This window comes from Scomber scombrus, chromosome 15 (genome assembly GCF_963691925.1).
Source record: "Scomber scombrus chromosome 15, fScoSco1.1, whole genome shotgun sequence".
In the NCBI taxonomy this organism is placed as follows: Eukaryota; Metazoa; Chordata; class Actinopteri; order Scombriformes; family Scombridae; genus Scomber; species Scomber scombrus.
The window spans coordinates 29,336,698-29,363,212 of NC_084984.1; the positions used below are offsets into that span (position 1 = coordinate 29,336,698).

Here is a 26,515-nt window from a genome sequence, read left to right on the forward strand (position 1 = left end):
ATTAGCTTTGCTTCACATAAACAGTACCAGCCTGGACATTCAGCCCACTGTCTAGATTTTCAAGATTTAGGGTCCCGTCTTGTGTTCAGCGCACAGTGGATGTCAGGTTCGACGCATGTGTCTTTGTTAGTTTCAGACCGGCACAGTTGTTATTTTCTTGCCCTGCGCCCACGTTGTCTAAATAGCAAATGCACCAAGGCACATTGGTGGCACATTGCTATTTTGAGGTAGAGGAAAGCAATTGCGCTACTGACAAAAAAAAGCCCGGTCTGAAGTCACTGGCGCATATTTCACTGTTATTTTAAGGTGATGGGAGATGATAATCTGGATTGGTTTACCACGTGTTATACCCAAAACATACCTATGATTAATGAGGGGACTTAAGTCCAACCCTTTTGGACTATGCACTCTGGCCCATTGACCATTTTTCAGCCGTTAAAATAGCAAAAGTGGATTTGGACACGCCAAAGGCACTTAAAATGGGGCCCATGATGTTGTTGTGATGTTAGCTGTGTAAAGTAGCAGTATAGTTGTGATGTAACCTGTGTAAAGTAGTTGTAGAGTTGTGAGTACAGCTGTCTGTCTGCTCTGCAGCTAACGTTAAATGGAATGGACTGTACTTATATAGCGCCTTTCTAGTCTTTTCGACCACTCAAAGCGCTTTACACTACAACTCATTCACCTCATTCACACAGATGCATACACTGATGGCAGGCAGCTACCACGCAGGGTGCCAACCTGCACATCAGGAGGAAACTACCCATTCACTCGCATTCATACACCGTTGGCACAGCAACGGGAGCAATTAGGGGTTAAGTGTCTTGCCCAAGGACACATCGACATGTAGACTGGAGGAGCCGGGAATCGAACCGCAAATCTTCCAATTGGAGGACGACCGCTCTACCTCCTGAGCCACAGCAATTTGCTAATCTACAACCTAACGTTAGCTGACGTAAGCTGCATTACTTGCTGTGCAGTTACTCCCATTCTCTAAAAGTAGAATGGGAGGCAGAGCCTTCAGTTATCAGGCTCCTCTCCTGTGGAACCATCTCCCAGATTCGGTCCGGAGGGCAGACACCCTCTCGACTTTTAAGAGTAGGCTTAAAACTTTCCTTTTTGATAAAGCTTATAGTTAGCCAGCTCCCATTTTATGCTGCTATAGGCTTAGACTGCCGGGGGACTCCTACCTCCATGATGCACTGAGCTCCTCTCTCCTCCTCTCTCTCTCTATCCATCCATCTATATCCATTAACATTCATGTACTATTAATGCATTCAATAACCTAAACTTCTTCCCCGTAGTTGTTTGTGCTTTCTCGTCTCACAGGTAATCTGGGCCTGTAGACGTCCAGATGACAGATTCCAGTCCTGGACCTTCTAGCTATCAATGTTTATTTTCAATGTGCTTCTCTCATCTCCTTCCTCACTCTCTCTCTCTCTCTCCTATTCTTCCTCTCTCTCCTCTCTACCCCAACCGGTCGAGGCAGATGTTCTCCTACTTTGAGCCTGGTTCAGCCTGAGGTTTCTTCCTGTTAAAAGGGAGTTTTTTCTTGCCATTGTCACTAAGTGCTTGCTCATGTGGGAATGTTGGATCTCTTTAAAATTAGAACTTGAAGAGTACGGTTTAGAACCTTCTCTATGTGTAAATTCTATCAAATGTGGTACATTTGTAGTCAAGTAGTTGCTGTAGGGGATCAGTGGCATCTGTGTGCATGGAATTAGTGTTCGCATGGTGTTATCCTCTGTCAAATAGGGGGAAAAAATAGGCGAGGATAGAAATTTCCCATTTCTCCTTTGGTTTATTCCAATTTACTCAGGTATAATAACAGACACACTATTTCTGACACTGGGAATACATTCCTTGAGGTCCCTAGATGTCCCCGGACACCAAGGAAATGCATATGAACTTTATAATTGTGAAGCAATTCTTCATTTACTTTGGGTATGTCTTTTTAGGCGTTTTTTCTGAAAATATGGCTAGGGTGCAACAGGTTAAGTATCTGGGTATCCTGGTCACTAACTCATTCTCAGAGCTCTTTGCATAACGTTTTAGCCTGCTATTAGATTTCTGTAAATTGGATTTTTCCAGATGGTCTTCCCTCCCTCTCTCTCTACTTAGGTAAGTCAACCTGGTGAAGAAACCTCCTCTTAGCATTTTTCGCTTTGTCAGTGGTCTGCTCAGCACTGCTCTTTCCAATGAAACAATTTACTTCAAATCCAATTGCTACAAATACACTGAAAGTCTGGGATCCGTTTAGGAGACAGTTTTGGCCTACATACTTCATTAAGCCTAGCTCTAGTATTTTGCAACCACACATTTCTTCCATTTTGCTCAGACCCAGCCTTCCAGACCTGATCAAACAGAGGTCTGTTTACTCTCAAAGATCTGTATGCTGATGGCGTTTTAAAATCCTTCTATGAGTTATCAGGGGAAATGTAATCTTTCAAATGCCCACCTGTTCCGTTATTTTCAAATTCGACATTATGTCCCATTTCCTCAATTTCCTAACCAGCCCCCAGATTCTAGGATTGATAAATTCCTATCACAAAACACAAATCATATCACAAGTTTACAATCTCATTACCAACATAGAGTTAAACTGTTTAGACGACCTAAAGGCCACTTGGAGCAAGGACCTCGGAACCGTTTTAACAGATGAACAATGGGAACAGATATTAGATCATGTACATTCCTCCTCAATATGTGCAAGACACAGCCTTAGTCCACTTTACCAATGTATGATTAGCTAAAATATACCCTGATAGATCTGATCAATTTAACTGGTGTAAACAATCACCTATATGCACATGTTGCTGCTATGTCGAAAATTATCAGATTTTTAGACTGCAATATTTGATACAATCGGTACAGTGTTACACTTTGACCCTCACCTTGCCATCTTCGGAATATCTCCCATCCTCATTAAGACCAAAACAGAACAGTGGGTAATTGCATTTACCACCCTCCTCACAAGGAGGCTCATTCCCTCAGGACCCTCTACAAAATCTAGCAACCCTTCATAGCTTATATTGACACATTGGATACCAAAGAAGAAACTGAGTTTTTTTTTTCTTGGTTTCTTCTCTTTTTGTTCTGTGAGTTTTATTTATCCCTTTGACTCCTGGCATATGTGTGTGTGTGTGTGTGTGTGTGTGTGTGTGTGTGTGTGTGTGTGTGTGTGTGTGTGTGTGTGTGTGTGTGTGTGTGTGTGTGTGTGTGTGTGTGTGTGTGCAGATGTTTGGTGGGTGGGTTATAGGGACACTAATCCTGTAAGAGGTCAGAGGGGACTAGTACTCAGTAGATGGGTTGGTCTTATTGTCACTTCAAACCTGTTTGTTACTTTACTGTGTATGTGAAGGTTTTTATTTTTGCAAAAAAGAAAATAAAGATATTTGGGGGAAAAAAATTATTTTGAGTACAGTAAAATTATTGCAAATACAAATGGTATAATTGTTGTCATCAGCGGTCTGCTCCTCAATAGACCTGTTGTTCTAGCCTGTGTGTAAATACGTAATTTGGATGATAACGACTTTATAAATGCTTTTTTTGCCTCTATACCAAATATCGATGACAACGCTACAGTGGGGACTTCAACTGTGTAATTAAGACTATTTCTCAGCTATATCTGCACCTTTGTCTAAGACGGTAACTTCTATCAATTTTTTTGAACAACAAATCCTTTTTGACCTCTGGCCAACGAGCAAAGCATTCTCCTCCTTCTCTTCTGTGCATTGCACCTACTCTCGTATTGATGTTTTTCTTCTGGGTACCAAACTTAACCCTCTGATAAGCCAACCAACTTATCATAGCCAGGGTTTCCCGCAGAAAATGTGTTAGTTAAGGTGGTGGGGAGCAGTGAGAGGGGGGAATTTTACTTTGTTGGGGGGACTGTAGGCTGTACCTTGTCCTATTCTTACCACAGATTGTTTTTTGTCACTTTCCTTCAATTTAAGATATTCTCTGAACTATATTATATAGTAATTAGTTATTTAGTATACACTTTAGTAGTTTTATTCTCTGAACTACGGTCACCTGCAACTTCATTAGGAACACATGTGCAATATAATTCAATCCAATACAACAGCTCTGCTATAAATTCTATACATTTTCAGTTTTTGTTAACATTATCAAAAAAGTTATAATTCTACTTTGTTTATTACTGAGGTGGTACTAAGTGGTGGTGGTGTACTTGGGTGCATTACATTGAATGGTGTTCTTGATATTTTGCCCTCCTCATGTATGTTAATGGAGTGGACAAAATATTAGGAACACCTTTCAATATAATGCATCCTAATACACCACAATCACTCAATAATGAACATAAAGCAGAATTGTCACCTTCTTGTCAAAAAATGTATAAGCTTCATAAAAGTAGAATGCTGTATTGGATTAAATTAGATTGCACAGGTTTAACCATTGAGTCTATTTTATATAGTTAACTTATTTTCTGAACTATATTTTATAGCAATTACAAGTTATATAGTATTATACAGTTAAGTAGTTATATTCAGTTTCAGTAGCATTAGCATCACATTTTTGTTGAATCTGCCTCACTCTTTATCTTCAGGTCTGTTGAATGAGAAACATCTGATTGACTTAAAATTGATGTTTTGTAACATCAGCTGATAAAACGTGCAGCACCGCAGCATTTTACACAATGCACCGTTAATATCACCTGTTTAGTTGCAGCCGTTCATATACTCTGAGCCGGTTAGCCTGAAACTTGTTACTATAGTAACGTTACAGTTACCTGTCTGAGGATTAACGTGGCGCTGTTTTTTTCTGAGCAGGTTCTGCCTCAGATGATGTAGATTAATGTTTTAACCAGCGGTCTGTGTTTGTTTCCTTAAACTTAATATCACTGTTAGCTTGTCTGTGTTTGTTTCCTTAAACTTAATATCACTGTTAGCTTGTCTGTGTTTGTTTCCTTAAACTTAATATCACTGTTAGCGTGTCTATGTTATGCTAGCGGGAGGTGCAGAGAGCTACAGGTGTGTTCAGGGTCGAAGTCAGACAGTCGTACACAGCGGTTCCGGCCAGTCGTCCTGCAGTAAGCCACGCTGCAGACGATGGTTGAACATTAATATACATCGCTGTAAATGTGTGCGGGAATCAATTAAATTGTGCGCAATACCCGCGCTGAAATTCAGGCCCTGCATACATATACTGTATATATTTATTTATTTAAAAAAAATTTTGGAGACAGTAGGCGTGTGTTGCTTAGGCGTCCGCCTAAGCTGTAAAGTGCTGTGGGAAACCCTGATAGCATAATAATATCTGACCACGCCCCTTTCTCCTTTGACTTAGCATTTCCTGACACCCCTATATCAGTTAGAACGTGGCACCTTCATCCTCTCCTTTTATCAGAATCTGATGACATAAAATGTATTGATACACAGATCACATTTTTTATTGAAACTAATTGTTTGTCAGACATATATCATAGCACGCTCTGGGAAACACTAAAATATATTAAAGAGGACAGATTATTTGCTATTCAACACAGAGGCCATTTCGGAGTTAGATAGACTTTACTCAACCTCTCCTATACCAGAGATCTACCTAAAACGTGTTAGCCTTCCCACCAAACTCAATTTAGTGTCAACAACACAGGCTGAATAACAATTTCTTAGGGCTCGCCAAGGGTTATTCGAATATGGGGACAAGACAGGCAGGTTTCTGGCGCACCAAGCATGACAGTCATTTGCGGTTCGCCAAATTACAAAAAAAACAACACCATTAGGCATTTTAACCACTGACTATAGCCCAATCAATTACACATTCCTTAACTTTTACAAAACTCTTTATACCTCTGAGTGTAATTTGAGTCCTGCAAACTTAGATACATTTTACCAAAATATGACATTGCCCTCTTTGTCTAGTGAGATAAGAGCTGAACTTTATCACCCTTTTACATTAGGGGAGGTTCAGGAAGCCATACATTGCATGCAATCGGGGAAAATCCCAGACCATGATGGGTTCCCTGCGGATGTTTTCAAAGATTTTGCGAATAGTTGATCACCCATACTCCTTGCAATGTTTAATGAAGCAATGTCTATAGGCCTCTATCTGCCTGATCTCAAAGGAGGGTAAAGACCTCACTTTTCCCGGTTCATATTGCCCTATTTCATTACTTTACATAGACTGTTAAATTAAACTCAAGGCACTTAACATACAGAGCAGGTCTAGACCGTACTTTTTAAATTTAGGGTTAGAAAGAGACCCAAGCTGTGACATATGGATTAATTCAATAATTAGAGTAATATACAGGTTAGATAGTCATTCGCAAATTCCAATTTTTTTGGGTGGTCTATGCCTTCACAAATAAATGAAAATGAATTTAAGGGTCCATTGTTGATTTACAGTGAGCATAACATAAGATAGTTCACCAGGGAACAGTATGACATTAAGGTACGTGATGATCTACTGACTTTATTGGTCATACAGGACACCTTGACTGAAATGTTTCCCATTCAATATTCCCATTGACAAATGATTCTAAACTGTCGAATCCCTTTCATCACTCACCACAGCAAAGGATCTCTCTGCACTGTCCCTGCATCCTTCACCTGCCTCTGACTAACTCTCATGCACCTAGATGTCAGGAGATGAGGTGGAGTGATAGTTATATAGTGAGCAGTATGTATTGTTTCACATTTATAACCAGAACGAATGATAGTGAATATAAATACTGAATGTAAATACAACTGACTGTAAAATACCAGTCTGTGAAATTGGAAATTTTTCTCAAAGCCCTCAACAGTACGCCAAAGATTACTCCTCAAAAAGTAGAATATTTGTCAATTTTATGAGCCAGTTTATAAATGAGGCAGCCAGGCTTTTATTAGTCAGCTCCTGTCCATAAGAGACTCAGGTGTAGTTAGCTGAAGTTAACTGATTTCTACCAGTGATGACTTACTTTCATCTTTTTTGAAAAAACAACCTTAGTCCATGTTGTCTAGGGGAGCAAACATCAAACCAAGAGACTATCAGCAAAAAACCGACCAGTCCTCTCTACAGTAACAATCAAATAAAAACTAACCACTCTCCTCATCTTTTCACTATTTTTAATATCCTAGCATTAGCACTTCTTAACAGTTAGCTAACTGAACAGTCTGTGTCTCTTCACTTAAAGCTACTCTTGCCTTTCTTACCGCACTTTGAAAAAACCCTCGTCCCTCCTATGCAGGCCAGCTGACAGTCTTGCCTGGGCCCAGGACGAGATAATCTTAGATGGGCCCCCCCGTGCCCGGATCTCTCTCACCACCTTTTTAAAAATATTTGTTAAGAAAATCTCTAAAGAGATAACTGTTCAGTTAGCTAACAGGAATATAAAGGCGACAAAATACCAACATTTTGTTTCAGTAAGTTAACAATTAACTGAACATTTAGTTGTGACAGTTTTGGACCACCTTAAGCTTCCCAGTGTCTTTGCATCAACCGAGTGTCAGCAGCGCTGTGTGTGTTTATGTGTGTGCATGCGTGCGATATGCGAGAAGCTGTCGGTATCAGTGTTTCATTGATTTGGGTTTTAATCTCAATAAACAAGCGGAACAGATTTAATAATGAAGCTCTGACACAGCGCTCTGAAAACAGCGCTACATGGTAAAAGTATGGGGTCCAAACTAATGATTTTAAAAAGATAGTTTGTTATTATTTTTTAACAGCGTGAGAAAAAGCATCGTGTCGTGAGTGCGTGTGAAAACGGCCATTTGCATGACTCTCACTCTGATTGCTTGAGAGTTGACAGTTGGCTGCAGTGACCCTTTTTCACACGTTTTAGGCCTGCTCTAGTCTTCGTCCTTTTTGGGAGGCGGTGTTTGGATCCTTAAAGCTACCCTTACCTTTGTTATATTTGTGTTTAAAATGTTTGATGATTCACCAGGCATAGAAACTAATCATTATTCCATTCTCATAATATTCTGTGAAAACTCTGACCAATCATATCACTCGGTCCGAATGATATGATTGGCCGAGCGACCTGCCTGTTTTCCCCTTCCGCATTACGTAATCGCGCGCACCCTCACCCGGAAGAGAGTCTGTTGTGGCATTATAATACATCCATGATCCACGGAGATAGCCGTAAACAGCCAGTAGCGACTGACAATGACCGACAAAAGCGGGCCACGGCTTCCACCTCCAGCCGCTCCCACGGAGAAAAAGAAAACTATATATATATAGTGCGAGTTTGCGGAGGGGAAGGGAGTGTCGGGGGTGGGACATAGGAGCACGCCCGCCGATAGGGGGGGAAAAACGGGTCTGTTGTTCCGGGCCCAGGGTAGGGGGGGGGCCCAGAACTGGGCCCTCATTAAATTTCAAAATAGGCCTATTTGTGGAAAAAATGTGTAATATTTGAGTTACATAAAAGCTTTGTGTTTGATTTCTTCCTAATTGCTCTTGAAATAGTGGTCAAGAACCCTCCCACCCCCAACACAAAAATGGTTTGGCAGCTGATCAAAATTTGATGTTGTCATTTGAAGTTCAGTACGCTAAAAATGTCCGGTCAGCCCAAGTCCGGTGCTCAGAAAAGTAAAGAAAAGAGAAGAAGAAGAAAATAGAGGCTTTAGAGATTTTCTTAACAAATATTTAAAAAAAGGTGGTGAGAGAGATCCGGGCACGGGGGGGCCCATCTAAGATTATCTCGTCCTGGGCCCAGGCAAGACTGTCAGCTGGCCTGCATAGGAGGGACGAGGGTTTTTTCAAAGTGCGGTAAGAAAGGCAAGAGTAGCTTTAAGTGAAGTCTATGGTTTTACTATTGATGAGCAACCTCTCACTGCTCTGTTTGGTGTGAATGAAAATTGGTCATATAATCAATATAATGTTAGTGCATATTTACTACTCTTTTGGCACGTCGTCTCATCCTGTTAAATTGGAAATGGCCAACACATCCTTCACATGCTAGATAGCTGAAAGATGTTTACTTAATGTTGGTTAAAATTAGGGCGGCAAATCTAAATTCTATGAAGTGTGGAGACCTTTCTTAAACTATTTTGATAACTACAAAGATGTAAATGCAATGTCAATATTCAGGACAATGTATGTCTTTGCTTGTTGCCCTCTGGTAAATGGGTGGCAAATTAAAGGAAAAAACAACATTAAGTGAAAGGTGATGTGCCACCACATGACACCAGAACTGCTTATGCACCTTGGCATTGATTCTACATGAAGAACCTGCCACATTGAGACTGGTGTTTCAAACAATCTGCCTAACTAAATAAAGGGTCTTAATACAAGAACTCCTTGCTCTGTCATAGAAAGCCTGGAGAACATCTTCTAGAACGCCATAATTTCATGGACTAATTGCATGTGAAACTCTTCATTTGTCTTTAACCAAAGCTAATGTCGAGGCTTCAGTCTAAGTAACAGGTCAAACAGATATCTTCTGTGTTAGGAAAAATACACCCATTCTCTACATCACCTGTTTAGGGTTATAAAATTCTGTTTAGGACATAGGCAAATGGTTTATGGTGTTTACTCAGCCGACTCTGTGCACCCCCTTTGTGTGTTTCAGTTTACCCTTAACTTGGCTCGGTGCTGAGTAGGGTAAACCTGTCAATTGTAGTGATGTATGAACTACAGGTGTTAACGTCATTGTGTTTTGATGCGCATTTAAACCGGCTGTTAAGATGCTGGCACATTCTGTCAGAAACCTTCCATGTTGCTGATCAATGTGCCCACTTGCAAGTGAAAAAAACAGTAAGATCTGGTTGTTATGTCCTTTGTTTTCCAGAAAATTCCACATAGTCTTACAAAGTTAGTCTTTTTAGTACGTTATTCATTCTTTGTGTTGCTACTTTATTTTCCGTGGCTCAGCGGGTAAATAATGTCCATGGTCGCACAGACAGAAAATGTAATACAAAAATACAAACTTTGAAAGACACCCGCTTAATTTGTCTAATGCAGACTACAGCATCCTAAAATTAACTTAAACTGAATCTACTTTTGCACGACATTGGATTTTGACCTGTATCTCTTCAATTGAAATCACATTCAGAGGGAACCTTTTTTGTTACCATTATGAGCAGGAGGAAAAATGACATATCCGTTTCAATGTATGTCAACATATAGGCTTGTCAGTACTGTATTAAGATGCACTTGAAACTAAATTAACCTATCCTTTAAATTCTTATTTTGATAATCTTCAATACCATTACTTTTAAGAACCACTTCTGAGCACTGCTGGATGTCCTTAGTGTAATACATACCATTTTTCTTCCAGCAGATGAAGACTCCTATGGATATGACAAGCATCAGAGGGATGAGCAGAAGGGTAGTGATGATGGCTGGAAGTACACCGTGCTCTTTGTCTGGCTTTGGTACACTCCTCTCATCTTCTTCCTGTGGTCGAGGCTGTTGAGCCAGAATTTGCTTCTGTTGGAGGGCTGCTGTTTTTGACATGTTAGGATCTGGCTTCACCTTAGTTTTGATAAAGGTCTCCATTTCTAGACATACAAAAATATGTATATGTACAGAAATATGGTGAGTGTCATCTTGGTTCAACAAATCTATGGGCCGTTGTCTTGTGGGTTTGCATCAAAAACAATGTTTGCAGCTGTTCTGTTTTGATGCTGCTTTGTAGTGTCCACAAATATCAACAACCTTAGCACCTGGCTGGACTCTCAGTACCATCAAATACTTCTATTAACACGATGAATACAGTATACAAAATCTCTCTTTTGTGAATCTCTGTAAGGCTCAACAAAACCCACCTTCAAGTTCCTGAACCTCGATACCAGCCTTTTTGACAGAGCGATGTGCCTCTGGAAAATTCAGATGAAAAAAGTCATTGTGTTTTTATATGCAGTGTTAGATACAGGTTAATAATGGTACAATGTTCATTTCCAGGTAGATAGTTCATCTGCTATGACACAACACAAAGAACCTTGTTACTTTGATTTGTATAGTTGTAATGAAGCTGCGCTTACTCTCAGTGGTAAACTTAAAGACTGATTTGCTGTCTGCATCCCCGACGAAGATACTGCCGTCACTGGTTTCAACTATGTCATGAGGCATTTTAAATTCCTGAAAATGAAGGAAAATACATTTGTTATAACAATTCATTATTATCATTATCATTATTATAATTGTTAGTGATTAAATAGTGATTATTTGGCCATGAATGTATCTGAAACTGCAACACATAGAGCGAGCAAATGTTGCAAGCTAGTCCAATGTCTCTTACTCAGGCAATAAAATGACTCACAACTGTATCTAAGGTTGTCTGAATTCTGGGTGACAGGAGGTGGAGACCATATACCAAAAATTCTGACACCCACAGAGTTGTTGCACACTTTTAATATAACTGTCATATGTAGACACCCATGTAAAATAATCAAATTAATGGTAAATATAATTCACTGTGTTTCACAGTGATGATTTACATGAGAAAAAACAACAACATTTCAATTCAAAATTAAAGTTTCAATTAAAATGTGCTTAGAATGGTTAATTTTGTTCAATCTGGTGCCACACATTTGGATAACACAGTGTTTTCTTCTTCCATCTCATTGTTTGATTTACTCAAATTAAACAATAACTAAACATTACAATTATAACTTAATCATCACTAGGCATAGCACCATACTGAATTTTTACGTAAATACTATCCCCAACTAAGTGGTGTGCACAAGTGGGGGGCAAGGGGGGCGGTCACCCTCCCTGGTGGCCCAATTGTTGAAAAACTTGCGCTAAAGTGTCCTCCTGGTTGTAATTGCAGACACGTGGGTGTGTTAATTGTTCATGTGTCTCTGATGTGCACATCACTCAGTCTGAGCACTAATTGTTTTCACATTTATTTATTATAACAGTTTCCCAGCATCACCTCTAAGAGAACAATGTTAAGCAGGTGGTTTTAATGTTTTGGCTTATCAGTTAAATGTCCAAAATTAATGTATTTAATAATTAAAGCTGCAAGCAGTGTTGATCAGGCCCTTGCATCTTCTTACATGTCAGTAAGGACAGGACTCTTATGAAGCATGAGAAATTTGGGGCAGGTTGGACATTTGAGTTGAGATTTGAGAAAACTTCCTCTTTCATGGTGAAACATATTTTCAAGTGCATAGGGGTTGAACCTTTGTACATAGATTGATTTAAACTTTAATTTGGGCTGGGGATCATGTATATGCACCACCTGCCTAAAAAAGTGTTACACTTGGTCCACACTGGATACCTCTACCTCAGCAGTATATGTGTTTAGCAGAATTGCTGCGACTCATATGCTTGTGTCGCTCACACGGGTTGTGTTGCTGCAGTTGCCAGCCCTTTCTTTCTACTGAAAGTTTGACAAAGTTAATCTATATTTAGTTGAGACAGAATAAGGTTTAGTATTGTCTGGTCAATTGTGGAGAAATAAAATATAGAAAGACGAAGTAACTTTCTGTTGCTTCTCTGGCAGCCTCATACACTCCTCACACAAGATGTTTGTTTTTTTATATATCTGCCAGTTACACCAAATTTCTGAAAAAAGTCAAACACACAAACTAACTTTCAAAAGGAAAACGAACAAGAATTAAGGAAAATAACAACATCAAATCTCTGTCTGGAAGCAACGAAAACAAAAGGGCAGAGAATATATCACTAATATCACAGAAAGTGAGAAGGAGTTGAAAAAAGAAGCCCAGTACGTCACCAACTTTCCCACTGGAGAATTGGATTTCTTGCAAAATTATATTTATAAATAAATAACTCATAGCCAAGGTCTTTAGATGATCATATTTGAAGTTGGTGGGGTAAATCTCTAGAAGGAGGAATGACTAAGAGACAGAGAGATAATTTGTATGTGTGTGTTTACCTTTTTTTCTGGGCTGAAGGTATCCAAAACATCCTTGGTTGAATAATTTATTGCAAAACCTCTGAGTGGAGTTGAACGGCCAAACGGAGATATCCCATTAACTGCAAAGATTAAGCCTTCATGCACAAACAGGAGCACACACACACACACACACACACACACACACACACACACACACACACACACACACACACACACACACACACACACACACACACACACACACACACACAAATAACTTTTAAGTACTTACAACCACACAGTATGAGGGCATATGTGTGTTTTAGTATAGTAAGGTGGCTGACATACCACAGACAGATTAAAAAGGAATGGTAAAAATGTGTGCAGTGGCTAAGATGACTTTCACTAAAATGGATCAAGTCTTAAATCTTAAATTCTCAATAATGAAATTCAGCAGCATTGTTTGTCAGACCCTCTCTTTCTGTGTTACATCTCCAGTTTGTAACACAGGCTGGTATACTGAGTGTCCAAGTCAACTATATAGTGTTTCCCACAGAACTGTGGGTGGTGGTTGGACCTCAGTCCGCCCCTCTGTGGGCAATACATAATTCTGGTGCACTCTCAGAGCAAAATTAAGAGGTTATGTCAATAAAAAAAGTGTGTGCTCAAATCAATTTTGTACTATAGTAATTTAACAACTGGTTGTATAGGTTATGAATGGTGATGACTCAGCAAAAAGGTCACACCAAGAGCACTTGGGTAGTCAAGTGGTTAAAGCGTATGCCACATAATCACAGCATGCCTGGTTCGAATCTGGCAAGGGACCTTTGCTGCAGGTCATTCTCCTCTCTCTCTCCCTGTTTCCTGTTGGCCTCTATGCCACTACTGAACAAACAAATGAAGGAAAAATGCCCCAAAATTAATCTTTAACCAAGACAAAAAAAAAAAAAAAAAAAAAAGGTCACAACCACAAAGCATAGGAAAGACTGGTTAGAGCAGAAGAAAGTTAATATTTTATTATTGGTTGAGGAAATACTGTGTAAAGACCTCAAGCGGGGAGTTCATGCCAAGAAGCCCACTAACATCCCTGAGTTAAGACAGTTCTGTGAGGACGTATGGACTAAGATTCCTCCATGCCAATGTGCAGGCCTGATAAACAGTTACCAGAAACGTTTGATTGAAGTGATTGCTGTGAAAGATGGTCACCCCCATTATTGAAAGCAATGGGTCACATACTTTTGCCTCACACAAATATGTAAGATTGGATCATTTCCCTCAATATATATAAATAAATAAAGTTGAATGTCTAATGTTTTTTAATTTAGTTTAAGGAAACCAGGTTTAAGGTCATATATATGCACAAATATAGCAACACTTCTAAGCAGCACTATAAATCATGAATACACACAGCACAAGAGTGACATACAGACTGACTGGGGGGCAATATATGGTACTAAGGTTTGTCCTGGTTAGCAATGATTTATTGTACCTCGTGGAGGGTACCAACTTTGTAGTGTGAATGAGGGTAAGGCACGAAAGAAAGTAGAAAAAAGAGAGAGACAAGGGGATGACATAGGATGAAGGTCCCTGGCCAGTTTAGTCAATGAACTCACCTCTAGTAGGACTGTAGGTGATAGCAAAGACCTCCCCTCCAAACTCCTCTTTCTTTATTTCCTTAACAAACTCTCCAGTTTTAGCTATGAAGCACTGGATTCGTCCATTCTCCCTGTCAGCCACACACACTTCCTGTCTGTCAGGAAGGAAGACTAGGCTGTGGGGGATCCGGAATGGTATATGCCTCCTCCTGTCTGATGAGCCTTTAGTCACAAAAATAAGACAAGATGGTTGAATATGATCAGATTATATCTACATTGGTGTCAGTGATGTGTAAACCAACTGAAATATTGCATTCTATGATGAAAACAGAAATACAAGCAAATATAGTACAATATAATGTTAACATGGTTTTTTAAAAATCAAAAATGACAAAAAAGATAGAAATTGGGAAAATTGTTCTCAGTATCAGGAGGGAAAATGTTAGGGTTAGGTAGGGACTAGGGATGGGCATGATTAATCAATGATGGATAATTGATCGTTAAAAATTGTGTCGATCACGTGAATTTTTTATCGATCAAACTTTGGTATTACATAAAGGTTGTGCTGCGTAGTGTGAGTCTTGAAGCAATGTAATGAATTTCACTGTGTGGCAGCAATGAAACATTTTACCAACCGGGGGCGATATTTGACTAAGAAAACGGTATAGTCATCTACCTGCGAGTTTCCGTATATTTCAAAATTAATCATGAAGAGGTCACGGCGAAGTGTGGTGTGGGACCATTTTGAATTAAAAAATAACGAAGTCCACTGCAAACACTGTGAAGCAGTGTAGAAGTACAACACGTCCACGACTCCAATGATGTAAATGGTAAATGGTAAATGGACTGTACTTATATAGCGCCTTTCTAGTCTTTTCGACCACTCAAAGCGCTTTACAATACATTTCATTCACCCCATTCACACACATTCATACACTGATGGCAGGAGCTACCACACAGGGTGCCAACCTGCACATCAGGGGAAGCTAATCATTCATACACATTCATACACCGTTGGCACAGCAACGGGAGCAATTTTGGGTTAAGTGTCTTGCCCAAGGACACATCGACATGTGGACTGGAGGAGCCGGGAATCGAACCGCCAATCTTCCAATTGGTGGACGACCGCTCTACCTCCTGAGCCACAGCCGCCCCGTACCACTTGAACAACGTGCGTCCGACCCTGGTTAATGTCAGTGCATCCTGCTCTCAACCGACCATCAACTCAGTGTTAGCAGGAGCTGCGAGGAGCTGCAATGCACAAGAAAATTACCCAAGGGATTTGTAAATTGATTGAGATGGATATGCTGCCCTTAAGTATTTTTGAGGGCAAAGGTTTTCGAGACCTGATTAATTTAATTGAAGCAGCATATCACATTCCGTCACGACGTACCGTCACCAGACTGGTAGAAACTCACTACGAAGAACTGAAGCAGGAGCTGTTAAAAAAGTTGAGCACAGCTGAGAGAGTTGCTCTAACCACAGACTGCTGGACCGCTTTAACAGCTGAGAGCTACCTCACCATCACCTGCCACTACATCAGTGATGACTGGCAAATGAACTAAGCGGTCCTGCTAACTGAAAGCCTGCCAGGCCGGCATACAGCTGACCTCCTCGCTGAGAAAATGAATGAAGCTGTAGAGCAGTGGGGACTTGAAGGCTGATTTATTGCATGCGTCCATGACAACGCGGCTAATATCATTGCTGCCAACAGTCCCACCAGAGTGCTCTGGATTTCCGTTGCCTGCTTTGTACACACCCTCCAGTTGGCCATAAATGACGGATTTGCACTGTATCTGCATCAGGTAATATCAGCGGCTAGTAAACTCGTTAGCCACTTTAATCGCAGCACTACAGCAACCAAAGCGCTGCAAAAGAAACAGCAGCAAATGGGCCTCACAACTCACCGGCTTATCAAGTCGTGTAAAACATGGTGGAACTCCGTGTGCGAGATGTTTGATCGGCTGGTGGAGAAGCGGTGGGCTGTTGTTGCTGTCGTGTCGGACCGAACCGTGACCAAGCTTCAAGATGCCAGGATCCTGGAGTTGAAGGAGGAGTACTGGCAGCTGATGGAGGACACACAGCCTGTGCTGTCAGCAAATGTGCCACCACGGTTATGTCTGCAGAGAAAGACGTCTCCATCTCGCACACTTATCCCGTCACCCTCGGCCTCATCAATATCCATCTCATGCGCACAGAAGGAGACTGGCCCAGAGTCATCGAATTCAAGACAAAAGTGCAGTCCTCATTTTCACTTTATTTGACATAATTTCCACAATACATGCCTCTTATCTGCGTTGTGTTGCCTATAGATTCAGCGTTTTTTCTATTGATTGATTCCCCCATCATTTACAGGTTCAGTCTGATGAGTTTGTGACATCCGCCCCCATGATCTCATCAATGCTGGACCCTCGTCACAAGCACCTGGGCTTTCTTACACCAACCCAGAGAGTGACTGCTAATGCGAAACTGGTTGAGCTGGGAGAGGCAGTGGAGACCGGCCAGGCGGCTATCCCACAGGCTGGGGGAGAGGAGGCTGCGTTGTCCGACACCAACGAGGGGAGCGCACACTGGAGCCGCGGCCACCCAGGTCTCTGCTATGGCACTACTCCTTGGGGAGCAATACTCCACTCAATGCGAGACTGGCATCGAAACAGAACTTCAGAACTTTCTGAGGGAGACTCCCCCACCCCTGGATTGCACCCCTACAGACTGGTGAAAAGTGAATGGAATAAGGTTTCCCAGGCTGGCCAAGTTCCTGTGCATCCCGGCAATGTCAGTCCCCTCAGAGCGGGTGTTTTCTGCTGCTGGACTGACGGTCACAAAGCTGCGCTCGCGTCTGACCCCAGAGCATGTTAACATCCTTATATTTATCAACAAAAATCAGAAGGCTGGTGCTGAAGTTACTTTATTTACGGTTAGGCGTCCAACACGAACGTAGCCTGTATGTGAGTTACTAGTTATTTTTTTATGAGGCTTTGATAGGTAATTATTTGTTAGGTAATCTCTCCCTTACTCTCACCCGTCTTTCTCGACTCGGTTTTAAGTTACATTTTGACAAAATCTTTCAGACCTAATTATTATGTTTTTGATTAAGTTATTGTTTAATATGAATGTTTTTTTGTTTTTTTTTAAATTTTGGAACGAAAGACGGTCAATTGGGTTTAAGAGCGCTGGCTCGCAGCTGCAAGCTCTGCTGCTTTAGAGCACTGCATATCTTTAAGTTTAACCACTGAACGTTCAGTTTAACTGCCATATGAGTTGGACTGTTCTTCTTGTAATAAAGATTTCATCGAGGAAAAACATTGTATTTGTATTTTCATTGCATTTTAATATAAAAAATATAATGATTAATCGATAATTGGTCGTAAATTTTCCCGATGATCGATCAAAGAAATTTCTTCGAATGCCCATCCCTAGTAGGGACCAAGGCTGGTCTAACTTAAGACCAAGGTGCTGCAGTGGAAAATATCTGTCACCATTTTGATATTGATTTTATGGTTGCACATAACAGGTATTTATAACGTGAAATTTCATTCTATCTCTGTCACCCTACTGACCTGCATATACCCCCCTATAGTTGATTAGTCTACATTTTAAAAAGATAAACTTTAGTTCTTATAAACAAGTCTACAATAAAAGAAGGTATTCTGTTCAAGATGGAAAAGTTGACCTATTGTCTGAGGACCCAAAAAGATAAGTTTGACCACATTTGGGAAAGATGGATTGAATTCATAACTCCGAGCAGACTTTGTATGACCCCTCTGAAGTACTTATTCATTTATTTTCCACCTTGTCCTGGATGAAAAATTAAATATGTAAGCTCCTTCACTTAATTGTATATAGTTATCATTTCAAGACTGTAAGTCTGTTGTCTACTGAATGATAACCCCAGGTATGCAGGCTGTGAACATGTGGGTAAAAGGGAGGGTCTTATGTGTGAGTTTGTACTGTACCTGAATGTACTAAACCTTCTATACTCGATGGACTATACAACAACAATTTTCCAGGATTATGAATATGGAGGCTCATGAAGGACCAAATGGACGTTCCTCTATCACACAATCTCTGACTCCCGCAGACTTTTTTATATGAGTACCTGTATGCACGACTGGATGGGGGAAAATTTTGAAAAATTGGAATAGGTTTATGGAAAACTTTGATTTTATATTTTTATGCTGATGTTTGTTTGTAAATGCCTTTTCCAAACAAAATAAAAAATTACAAAAAAAAAAAGAAGGTATTCTGGTATGTTGAAGGATCTTTACATTATATTTTGCATTTAAAATAACATCATTGTATTATAATATGTTTTACAATTTATAAGGATAATAATATTGCATCTAACCCCATCTGCCACAACAAACTGATCATTATTTGTTATTGTAAACTCCCCTAAAATTTTACATTGGTGACTCATGAACTTACTTTAATGAATTTTCTTACTTTTTGGAAGTTTAGGCCATAAAATCAATTAGGTAACTGCTTACTAGTTACCAACTTTGTTTTGTATACAGCTCTGGTTGAAATTCATACTGTATACTTTTTTTTTTCTTTGAAATGCCATCTGAGGAACTTTTATGGCCAAAAGCGTGCCAATGAATTAAAATGTGCTATATCAGGATAGGTATCGGTATAAGGATATGAAATTACCTGTTTCAGTTCATTGCATGGGATACGCATGTAAGGGAACCTTGGGCCACCTTACAGGGCACTTTCCAAGCATTTTTGTCGGTGTGAGTTTGCCAGTGTTAAGCCATATTGCTTTTGAAATCCAACCCTTTTTTTATTGTCATGGGTTGGGTGTCTATGATGCAGGGGCAAATGTCCTTGAAGGATATGGCTATGGTTTTTCAATATATTTCTTTTTGTCATTAAATCTCATGTGCAGAGCCAAGCCAACAACGAACTCATCCTACTTACAAGTATTGTGCCTTTTTTCAAAGCCTGATATATTCCTCTGTGCCTCCATTATTGTAATATGTAGCACAACACTAGCTAGCAGTGCATTTCAAATCCAGAATGACTGCAGTTCAAATTTCCACATCACAGATGTAAACATTGTTTGCTGATTGACCACTGGCTCCAAAGTAGAAGTGATATCACAAATCATGCTCATAGGTATATACTTTAAAGATTCAACTCAGATTTAAAGCGAGCATAGTGAAATGTTGACCAATCAGCAGATGGATGAGAAAACAAAACAACACAAACAGAGAAGAAATAAAGCATCATAGTCAAAGAACAAGAAAAAAAAATAAGTGGAGGGGGAGCTGGGTAAAATGGAAATAATAGTATTTGAAAAATGTTCCCATGTACAGTGTTTGAGTAAATGTAGTTACCTTCCACTATTGATTGTTACTTGGTTGCTGTGCTTCTACCTATGTCAGAGAACTTCACATTTCACAGGAGTGTGTGCTAATCATAGCACTCTAAGAAGCTGGAAGGAAATTAAGCCATACTACAGATTATGTCATTCATTTGACAATAGCCAGGAATCCTTCACTTCATATCTTGTCTGGTCAGTGTAAATCCATTCCATTAATCCCATTTACACCTGGCATTAACATGCAATTTGTGTTTGGATACATTATTTGGAAAAGTGAAAACAAGTTAACACCAGGTGCATTATGATGGACGTGTTCTGATCAGGCAGACCACATTTGGTTTTCACTGTACACAAAAATTAAGTTGAAAAGACTCCTAGCTCCACCTCTTCCTGCCAGCAAAAGGAAGCTCCATACAAGCTACAAACAGTGGTAGTGGCTGGAAGTCTTTCCACGCAAAACAAAGTGAATGACTTTCATTCATGACAGCAATTTCCTTGATCCTCGACAAGTCCACCAGCTCTACCCAGCTAAACTGCATACCATGTTCAGATTATAATGCAGGCACAGCTGAAAAAACAAGAACGCATTTTAATAGCAAGTGCAACTGTTAAGACCTATTGATTGGACATCATTGTCCAGATGATGTATTCAGATACAACTCACATGTTACATAAATACCAGGCATAAATGGGGCCATTAATCAGTTATCTGTATCTAAGTGGAAATGTTGCTTCCTTTACTCAAAAGATGGACTTTATTAGAACTTCTTCAGATTTCTGTACATAACAAACAATGTGCACACCCAGTAAGACCTCACCTTCTTTTCATTTAAATAGATTACAAGAAGAAAGCGCCAGTTAGGGTGATACAATATTTTTATGAAGTTTTACAGTCTGTCTTTCTATGGATGTAGTAAAGACTACTTTGGAGCAAAGCCCTAAATTAATCCAATCTTGTTGACTTGGCCAGAATTATTAAGAAAATAGAATTGCACTAATGTACACTACAGTTGTCTGTGGGTTTGCAGCTCCAATCTCATTATGCAGCCAGTTCATGCACTGTGTCAGGGACAGTCCGAGGGGGATGAAGCCTCCACGTGGCCTCCCCCACAAGTATCTAAAGAATAGTTGCAAGGTTGCATGCCCTTTATACAAAACCAATGTCTTCACAACATTCACAGACCACAGCGCTAGTGCATCTCCAGCTCAATGTACAAGGCCTCACCATCGCCAAGACCAACGTCCTCGAGCAAATAGCCAGTGTCCTGCAGGGCTCAGTGTTGGCACGTACACTGTTCAACATCTACATTTACGACCTACCTGCAATGCAATCAAGGAAGTACAGCTACGCTGATGACCTGGCCATTATACTCAGCAATCCATCCTGGGAAGCAGTAAAAGAGGGCCTCTCTGAACACAAAAACATCCTTGTCTTCATACCTGAAGAACTGGCGCCTCAAGCTCAGTGTTGACAACACCTTAACATCAATGTTCCACCTCAACAATAAAGAAGCGACCCGCGAAATGAACATTGTGATCGATAAATTCAGGCTACAGTCCCAGCCCTTCCGCACATACCTGGGTGTGAAGCAGAACACTGTCATTTAAACAACACCTGGTCAGCAAATACAACCGCCCATGCTGCACTGATACGCTGTCTAACTGGTACCACATGGGGAGCCACAACAAAGACACTGCACATTTACACGAAGGCCTTGGTGGTTTCAGATGCAGAGTACTCTGCTCCAGTCTAGTGCCATAGCCCCCATGTCAAGAAGCTGGACACTGCACTGAATGCCGCCCTATGGACTGTCTCCAGATGTCTACGAGCCACCCCAACAAACCAACTGCCTGTCCTCACTGGTATTGAATTTGAGTTCGAGTTTATTTCGATCAGCAAAAAATAAATAGAACCACAAAAAAAACAGTAACACATCCCTCTAACAACAGGGCTGCATGGCTGATCGAAAGGGTCAGGGCTGAAGCTACAAGCTTATAGATGCCCTAACCTTTAAACCATACATGTAAATATATTGTGGCGAGCTCAGGTGGAAGAATGCAAAGTGAGACAGACTTCTGACCACTTCTGGCCAGAGGTAATCAAACGCACCAGGGCACTCAGTGTTGTGGCTACACTGCTAATTAAAGTTCAAATTGACCCAATCAGATCTGGTCGCTATAATATGTATACAGTACCTATACATAAACAAACAAGCATACATGCCATCTACACACATATACACACACCTACTCAGCAGATACCAAGCAAAAATAGACCATTGCTCCAGCAGAGGTCAGCAGCCACGCTTACCCTCACTGGAAAGGCACATATGAGTGAATCCCACCTTCTCCACAAGATTGCTACAGAGACACCACAGCACTTGCGTCTCAAGTCCCACACGCCCAAGAACTGCTCTGCACAACACCATCTGATACCTCCACAGTGGGAGTTCTCCTCACTGCAATCTACACACCTGCCATCAATAAGTCATCAAGCGATCTATCAGTATTTAAGGACCAGTCCAGCACTCCATTCTTCGCCAGATCGTCAGTTTTGCCTGTGTGGTATTGTGCTCTGGCTCCCTGTTACTGTTGCTTCTCGTTGCCTGTTTCCATCATTCTAACGTGTCATTCTACGTGCAGATCTCCGGTAGCCAGCTACGATTCACCCACTGCTCCCTGGTTTTCCTGAATTCCGCCTCGGGCTCCAGCAAGACTCCCCTGTTTCCTGTCGACTCCGAGCATCCCAGAACTTCTGCTCAGTACTGCCACTGGACTTAAGGAAAAACACTCACCTTCCTGGCTTTAGCCCCTCCTGCCACCTGTGAAACACCACCTTTGATCTCCACACATCCTGGATCTTTTTTGTGTTTACCACCTTAATCTCTGAGTATCTGTGTCTGCACTTTTAGGTCTGATTATTTGCCATTATGACACAGATGCTCCTGGCACCTGCCCTGAAAGCAATGGACATCCCTCAACCACCTAAGGACAGGTGTAGGACGCTTTGGGGCAACAATAAAAATGGGGAATCGTGGACAGTGCCCACTGCGAATGTTGGGAACTACTCCAAATTGTGGAACACATAATAACCAGCGGACCCAAACACCGGCCACCGAATGTCGATCATGGTCCAATTGACCTGTACGATTAAACACTGGACTGGTTTGCCTCAAAGGAGCTGAACGTCTAAGTCCATGCGCCAGAAGAAGAAGGGACAGTCCTCTAAATACACATCAGTGAAGAAGAGCTCATAAGCACAGTTCAGCAGTAAGATTTCTGAGATCCCTGTGATTTTGATTACAAAATAAATACCTATATATACTACAGCAACTCTAGATACACTGTGAGGCTGTTACTCAAAAAAATGTTATATTCTAATCTTTAGCATATGAAAATAATAACAGTATAAATTAGGAAACAAATAAAATTCATGTGAAACAAAAAGGAGAGGATTTGAAGCAATGGAGCTGCTCAGGACTTAGAGATGCGTTGATTGTTAATACTGAGCTTTACAAAGGATAGAAAAGTTTGCTTGCAGCCTATAGTGATTTTACAATTCATTAATGGTTCAATTCAAGTTTTACATACAAACCAAAACTCCTCACCGACTATGGATTTAAAGTTATCAGATATTGTGTTAATTCATAAAAATGTCTTTTTCTTACAATCAGTTTTTAATTACCCGATACAACTTGCCTTGTCTTTCTTGTAAATTCCATTAGCGTGCGCACATGCGTGTGTGTGTATTTGTAACATAGTCAGATTACTACCTGATCCCCATTCAGACAAGTATCTTCCTTTAGAAGAGAACTTCAGTATCCTGGAATTGCAGTAGCCATCAGACACAAAGATGTTCCCCGTGTCAGTTTCAACAGCCACATCAGTGGGCTGGCAGAAGTGGTTGTTGTCACTTCCTGGTGTGAAAGCCTCTCCCAATGCCAGCAAGGTTCTGTCTCTGCCGTCACTGCTCACTTTTAACACCTGATGAGTGAACAGAGGGAGGACTTTGTTGGTTGAATTATGTGGTCTGGTTTTACATGTCAATTTCTGTAATTTGAACTGTGTAATGTACCTCAATCTGTTTTTAAGCATTAGACCTTGAGTGACTTGAGACTATTTTCTCAACTATGTTTATGTTTAAATGATAAATTAATTCTTGTCTCATATGACATGGACATCTGACATTACCTTTGTTTTTTTTGGTGTTATATGAGGACAAATTCAGATGCAGTGATTCTGGCCCAATTCCCAAAATATTATTCACACTTTAATTCAGTTAAAGGAAGTAACTGATACACTACATACTATACTAGAAATAGATTTTGTTTTTGTAATTCATTACTTACTTTTGGAGTAATATTTTTTTAAAAGCTGCACTTACCAGAATAAATGAAAATCCAAAATAATCATAAATACCTGGATGCCTAGAGTTGAATAGGGGATGTTAATGTACTTAGACTAGAATGTCATTTGCATCTTACCTGATGAAGAGCCACATCAGTGACCCAGTAATTATTCTCCTTGTCTGTAGTTATTCCATGTGGCAAGTAAAACCTGTAACATCAGAGAAATACTTAATTAGAAGAGATAAAGAAAGCCTTAACTGTTTTGATACTGGTTTCACTGTGGTTGTAATGCAGGACGTAAAATGACACTTCTCCATTTGAGGATATGGCATACCTAACAAGTGAAATTGCCCTTTCCAGGCCAAATCTGTGTGTACTCCATAGAGACAATTTGGTGGGAATTCTAATATTACAAGTGCAGGTCATGTCACTGTGCACAAATCCAGAATGTTTTGGATTGGGTGTGATCTCTCAATTATTTATTCTCTCAAAATACAATTGAGAGAATAACTTAAATCACACTTCCTGATGAACGGATTATTCAAGTTGAAACTCTTTACTGATGTACATTGCATAATTTGTTGTGAACAAAATGACGTAACAATAGTCAGTGGAAATCAATATCATCAACCCAGTAAGGGCTGGATTCAAAATCACACCGAAAATCTGGTCTGAAATCACCAACTTGATGTATCGTGCATCACCAAGATGCACGATACATAATGTCCAATAGGTGCTCAATTGGATTTAGGTCTGGGGAACGTGAGGGCCAGTCAATGGCATCAATGCCTTCATCATCCAGGAACTGCCTACCACTCTGACCACATACGCCGGGCATTGTCCTGCACCAGGAGGAAGTCAGGGCCCACTGTACGAGCATAAAGTCTGACAATCGCTCTGAGGATTTCATCCCGGTACCTAACAACAGTCAGGGTACTGTTGGCTATGACAAGGATGTCTGTGCGACCCTCAAAGGTTATGCCTCCCCAGACCATTACTGACCCACCACCAAACCGGTCCTGCTGGATGATGTTACAGGCAGCATAACATTTACCACAGCATCTCCAGACTCTTTCACGCCTGTCACATATGCACAGTGTGAACCTGCTCTCACCTTTGAGGAGAACGGGGCGCTAATGGCGGATGTGCCAATTCTGGTGTTCTCTGGCGAATGCCAATCAAGCTGCACAGTGCTGGGCTGTGAGCACAGGTCCTACTAGATGTTGAGTCCTAATGCCACTCTGACAGTTTGTTAAGAAAGATGGCTACTGGTGTGCTTGGAGGTCATTTTGTAGGGCCATTTAAGGTAAAACAAGGTGGAAACAGCTGAGAAAACGGCAAACTGTTCTCCTGCTGAACAAGATTATATTTCACCCACTAACCATTGCTGCTCTTTTCTAAATGAAATGGAAAAGCTTACAGGCAATAATAAGGCATACTGCGGTCTGTTTTAATTTAGCACCTTATGGGCTTCAGAAAATAGTTATTAACATTATAAAAACTCAAACGGTCCATCATAGTTGCAGTGACAGGGAGAGGATTTTTTTATTTATTTATATTTATTGAGCTCTTGCCTTGATGACAACCTCTAGTCTCAGAATATGGGTAAACTGGTCATTTTTTGTTTCTGTTTGCCAGTGATTTTATCTTTTATTATTCTAAATATGAAAAGAAAATCAAACCATTTTAAAATTTCTGCTCATCACTATTTGACCATAAAAAGAAAAACAGCTTGAATTTCAATTTAAAATCTTGTATTTTAAATAGAAAATCAAATAACCACTTGTTTTTTGGGTGGATTTAATTAACTTACTCTTGTTGGTTTTTTACTCTGGTACATTTTATTGCACTTACAGTAACATAACTAGTGTAGTTGTCACCTCCAGTTTTCACCTGGTTCACTGTCTCTGTGTGAGCAGCACACACTGAGGGCTTAGCTCCACCAGAGATGAACCACACAGCTCTTTAATACAGAGATCATCATCATAGCCATAAAGAAGATCTCTCATTAAGACTTTGCTTTCTTACATTGATTGAACCAACCAAAACCAGAATAATGTCGCTGCCATGTACATTTAAATAGCACGTAGGTGTTCACTCTCTACCTCGCTCAACCACGGCTGCTAATGACAGCGTCCAGTAGCCGCTTACTGATGGAGCAACTCTGTCCCCCATTCAAGACATTTTATACAGAACAGTGAGGAGGAATAAAGTACAGCATTCCTGCCATGAACAGACTCTCAAAGGAGAGCTGCGCGATGACAGCAAACAGGCTAACGTTAGTGGCTCCTCTGCTCCCTCTCAGCAAGGCGGAGCTGAACCTCTGTGCAGCAGAGACAGAGACAGTGGAAAGTTGTCACAACTAAACTCAGTAAGATGCAGTAATGGTCTGCTTACTTCCAACACCATTTTAACAATTTATTGATGGTTGAAAATTGACTCGCGGACTGCCCATGTCTGCTCTGTGTGTTTGTTGGGATAATAATGTAGG

The 26,515-nt window shown here is 40.5% G+C and overlaps 1 protein-coding gene across 3 annotated transcripts in view; it reads right to left on the minus strand.

Moving 5' to 3' along the window:
• pam (peptidylglycine alpha-amidating monooxygenase) overlaps positions 1-26,515 on the minus strand; it is a 124,089-nt gene that overhangs the window by 17,850 nt on the left and 79,724 nt on the right. For all 3 annotated transcript variants that reach the window (XM_062434062.1, XM_062434061.1, XM_062434060.1), the window contains 7 exons: positions 24,160-24,232; positions 23,449-23,659; positions 14,365-14,568; positions 12,791-12,906; positions 10,926-11,022; positions 10,710-10,760; positions 10,206-10,442 (listed from right to left, as the gene is read on the minus strand). In XM_062434062.1, the coding sequence (XP_062290046.1) occupies positions 10,206-10,442; positions 10,710-10,760; positions 10,926-11,022; positions 12,791-12,906; positions 14,365-14,568; positions 23,449-23,659; positions 24,160-24,232 (989 nt within the window). The remainder of the gene's footprint in view (positions 1-10,205; positions 10,443-10,709; positions 10,761-10,925; positions 11,023-12,790; positions 12,907-14,364; positions 14,569-23,448; positions 23,660-24,159; positions 24,233-26,515) is intronic.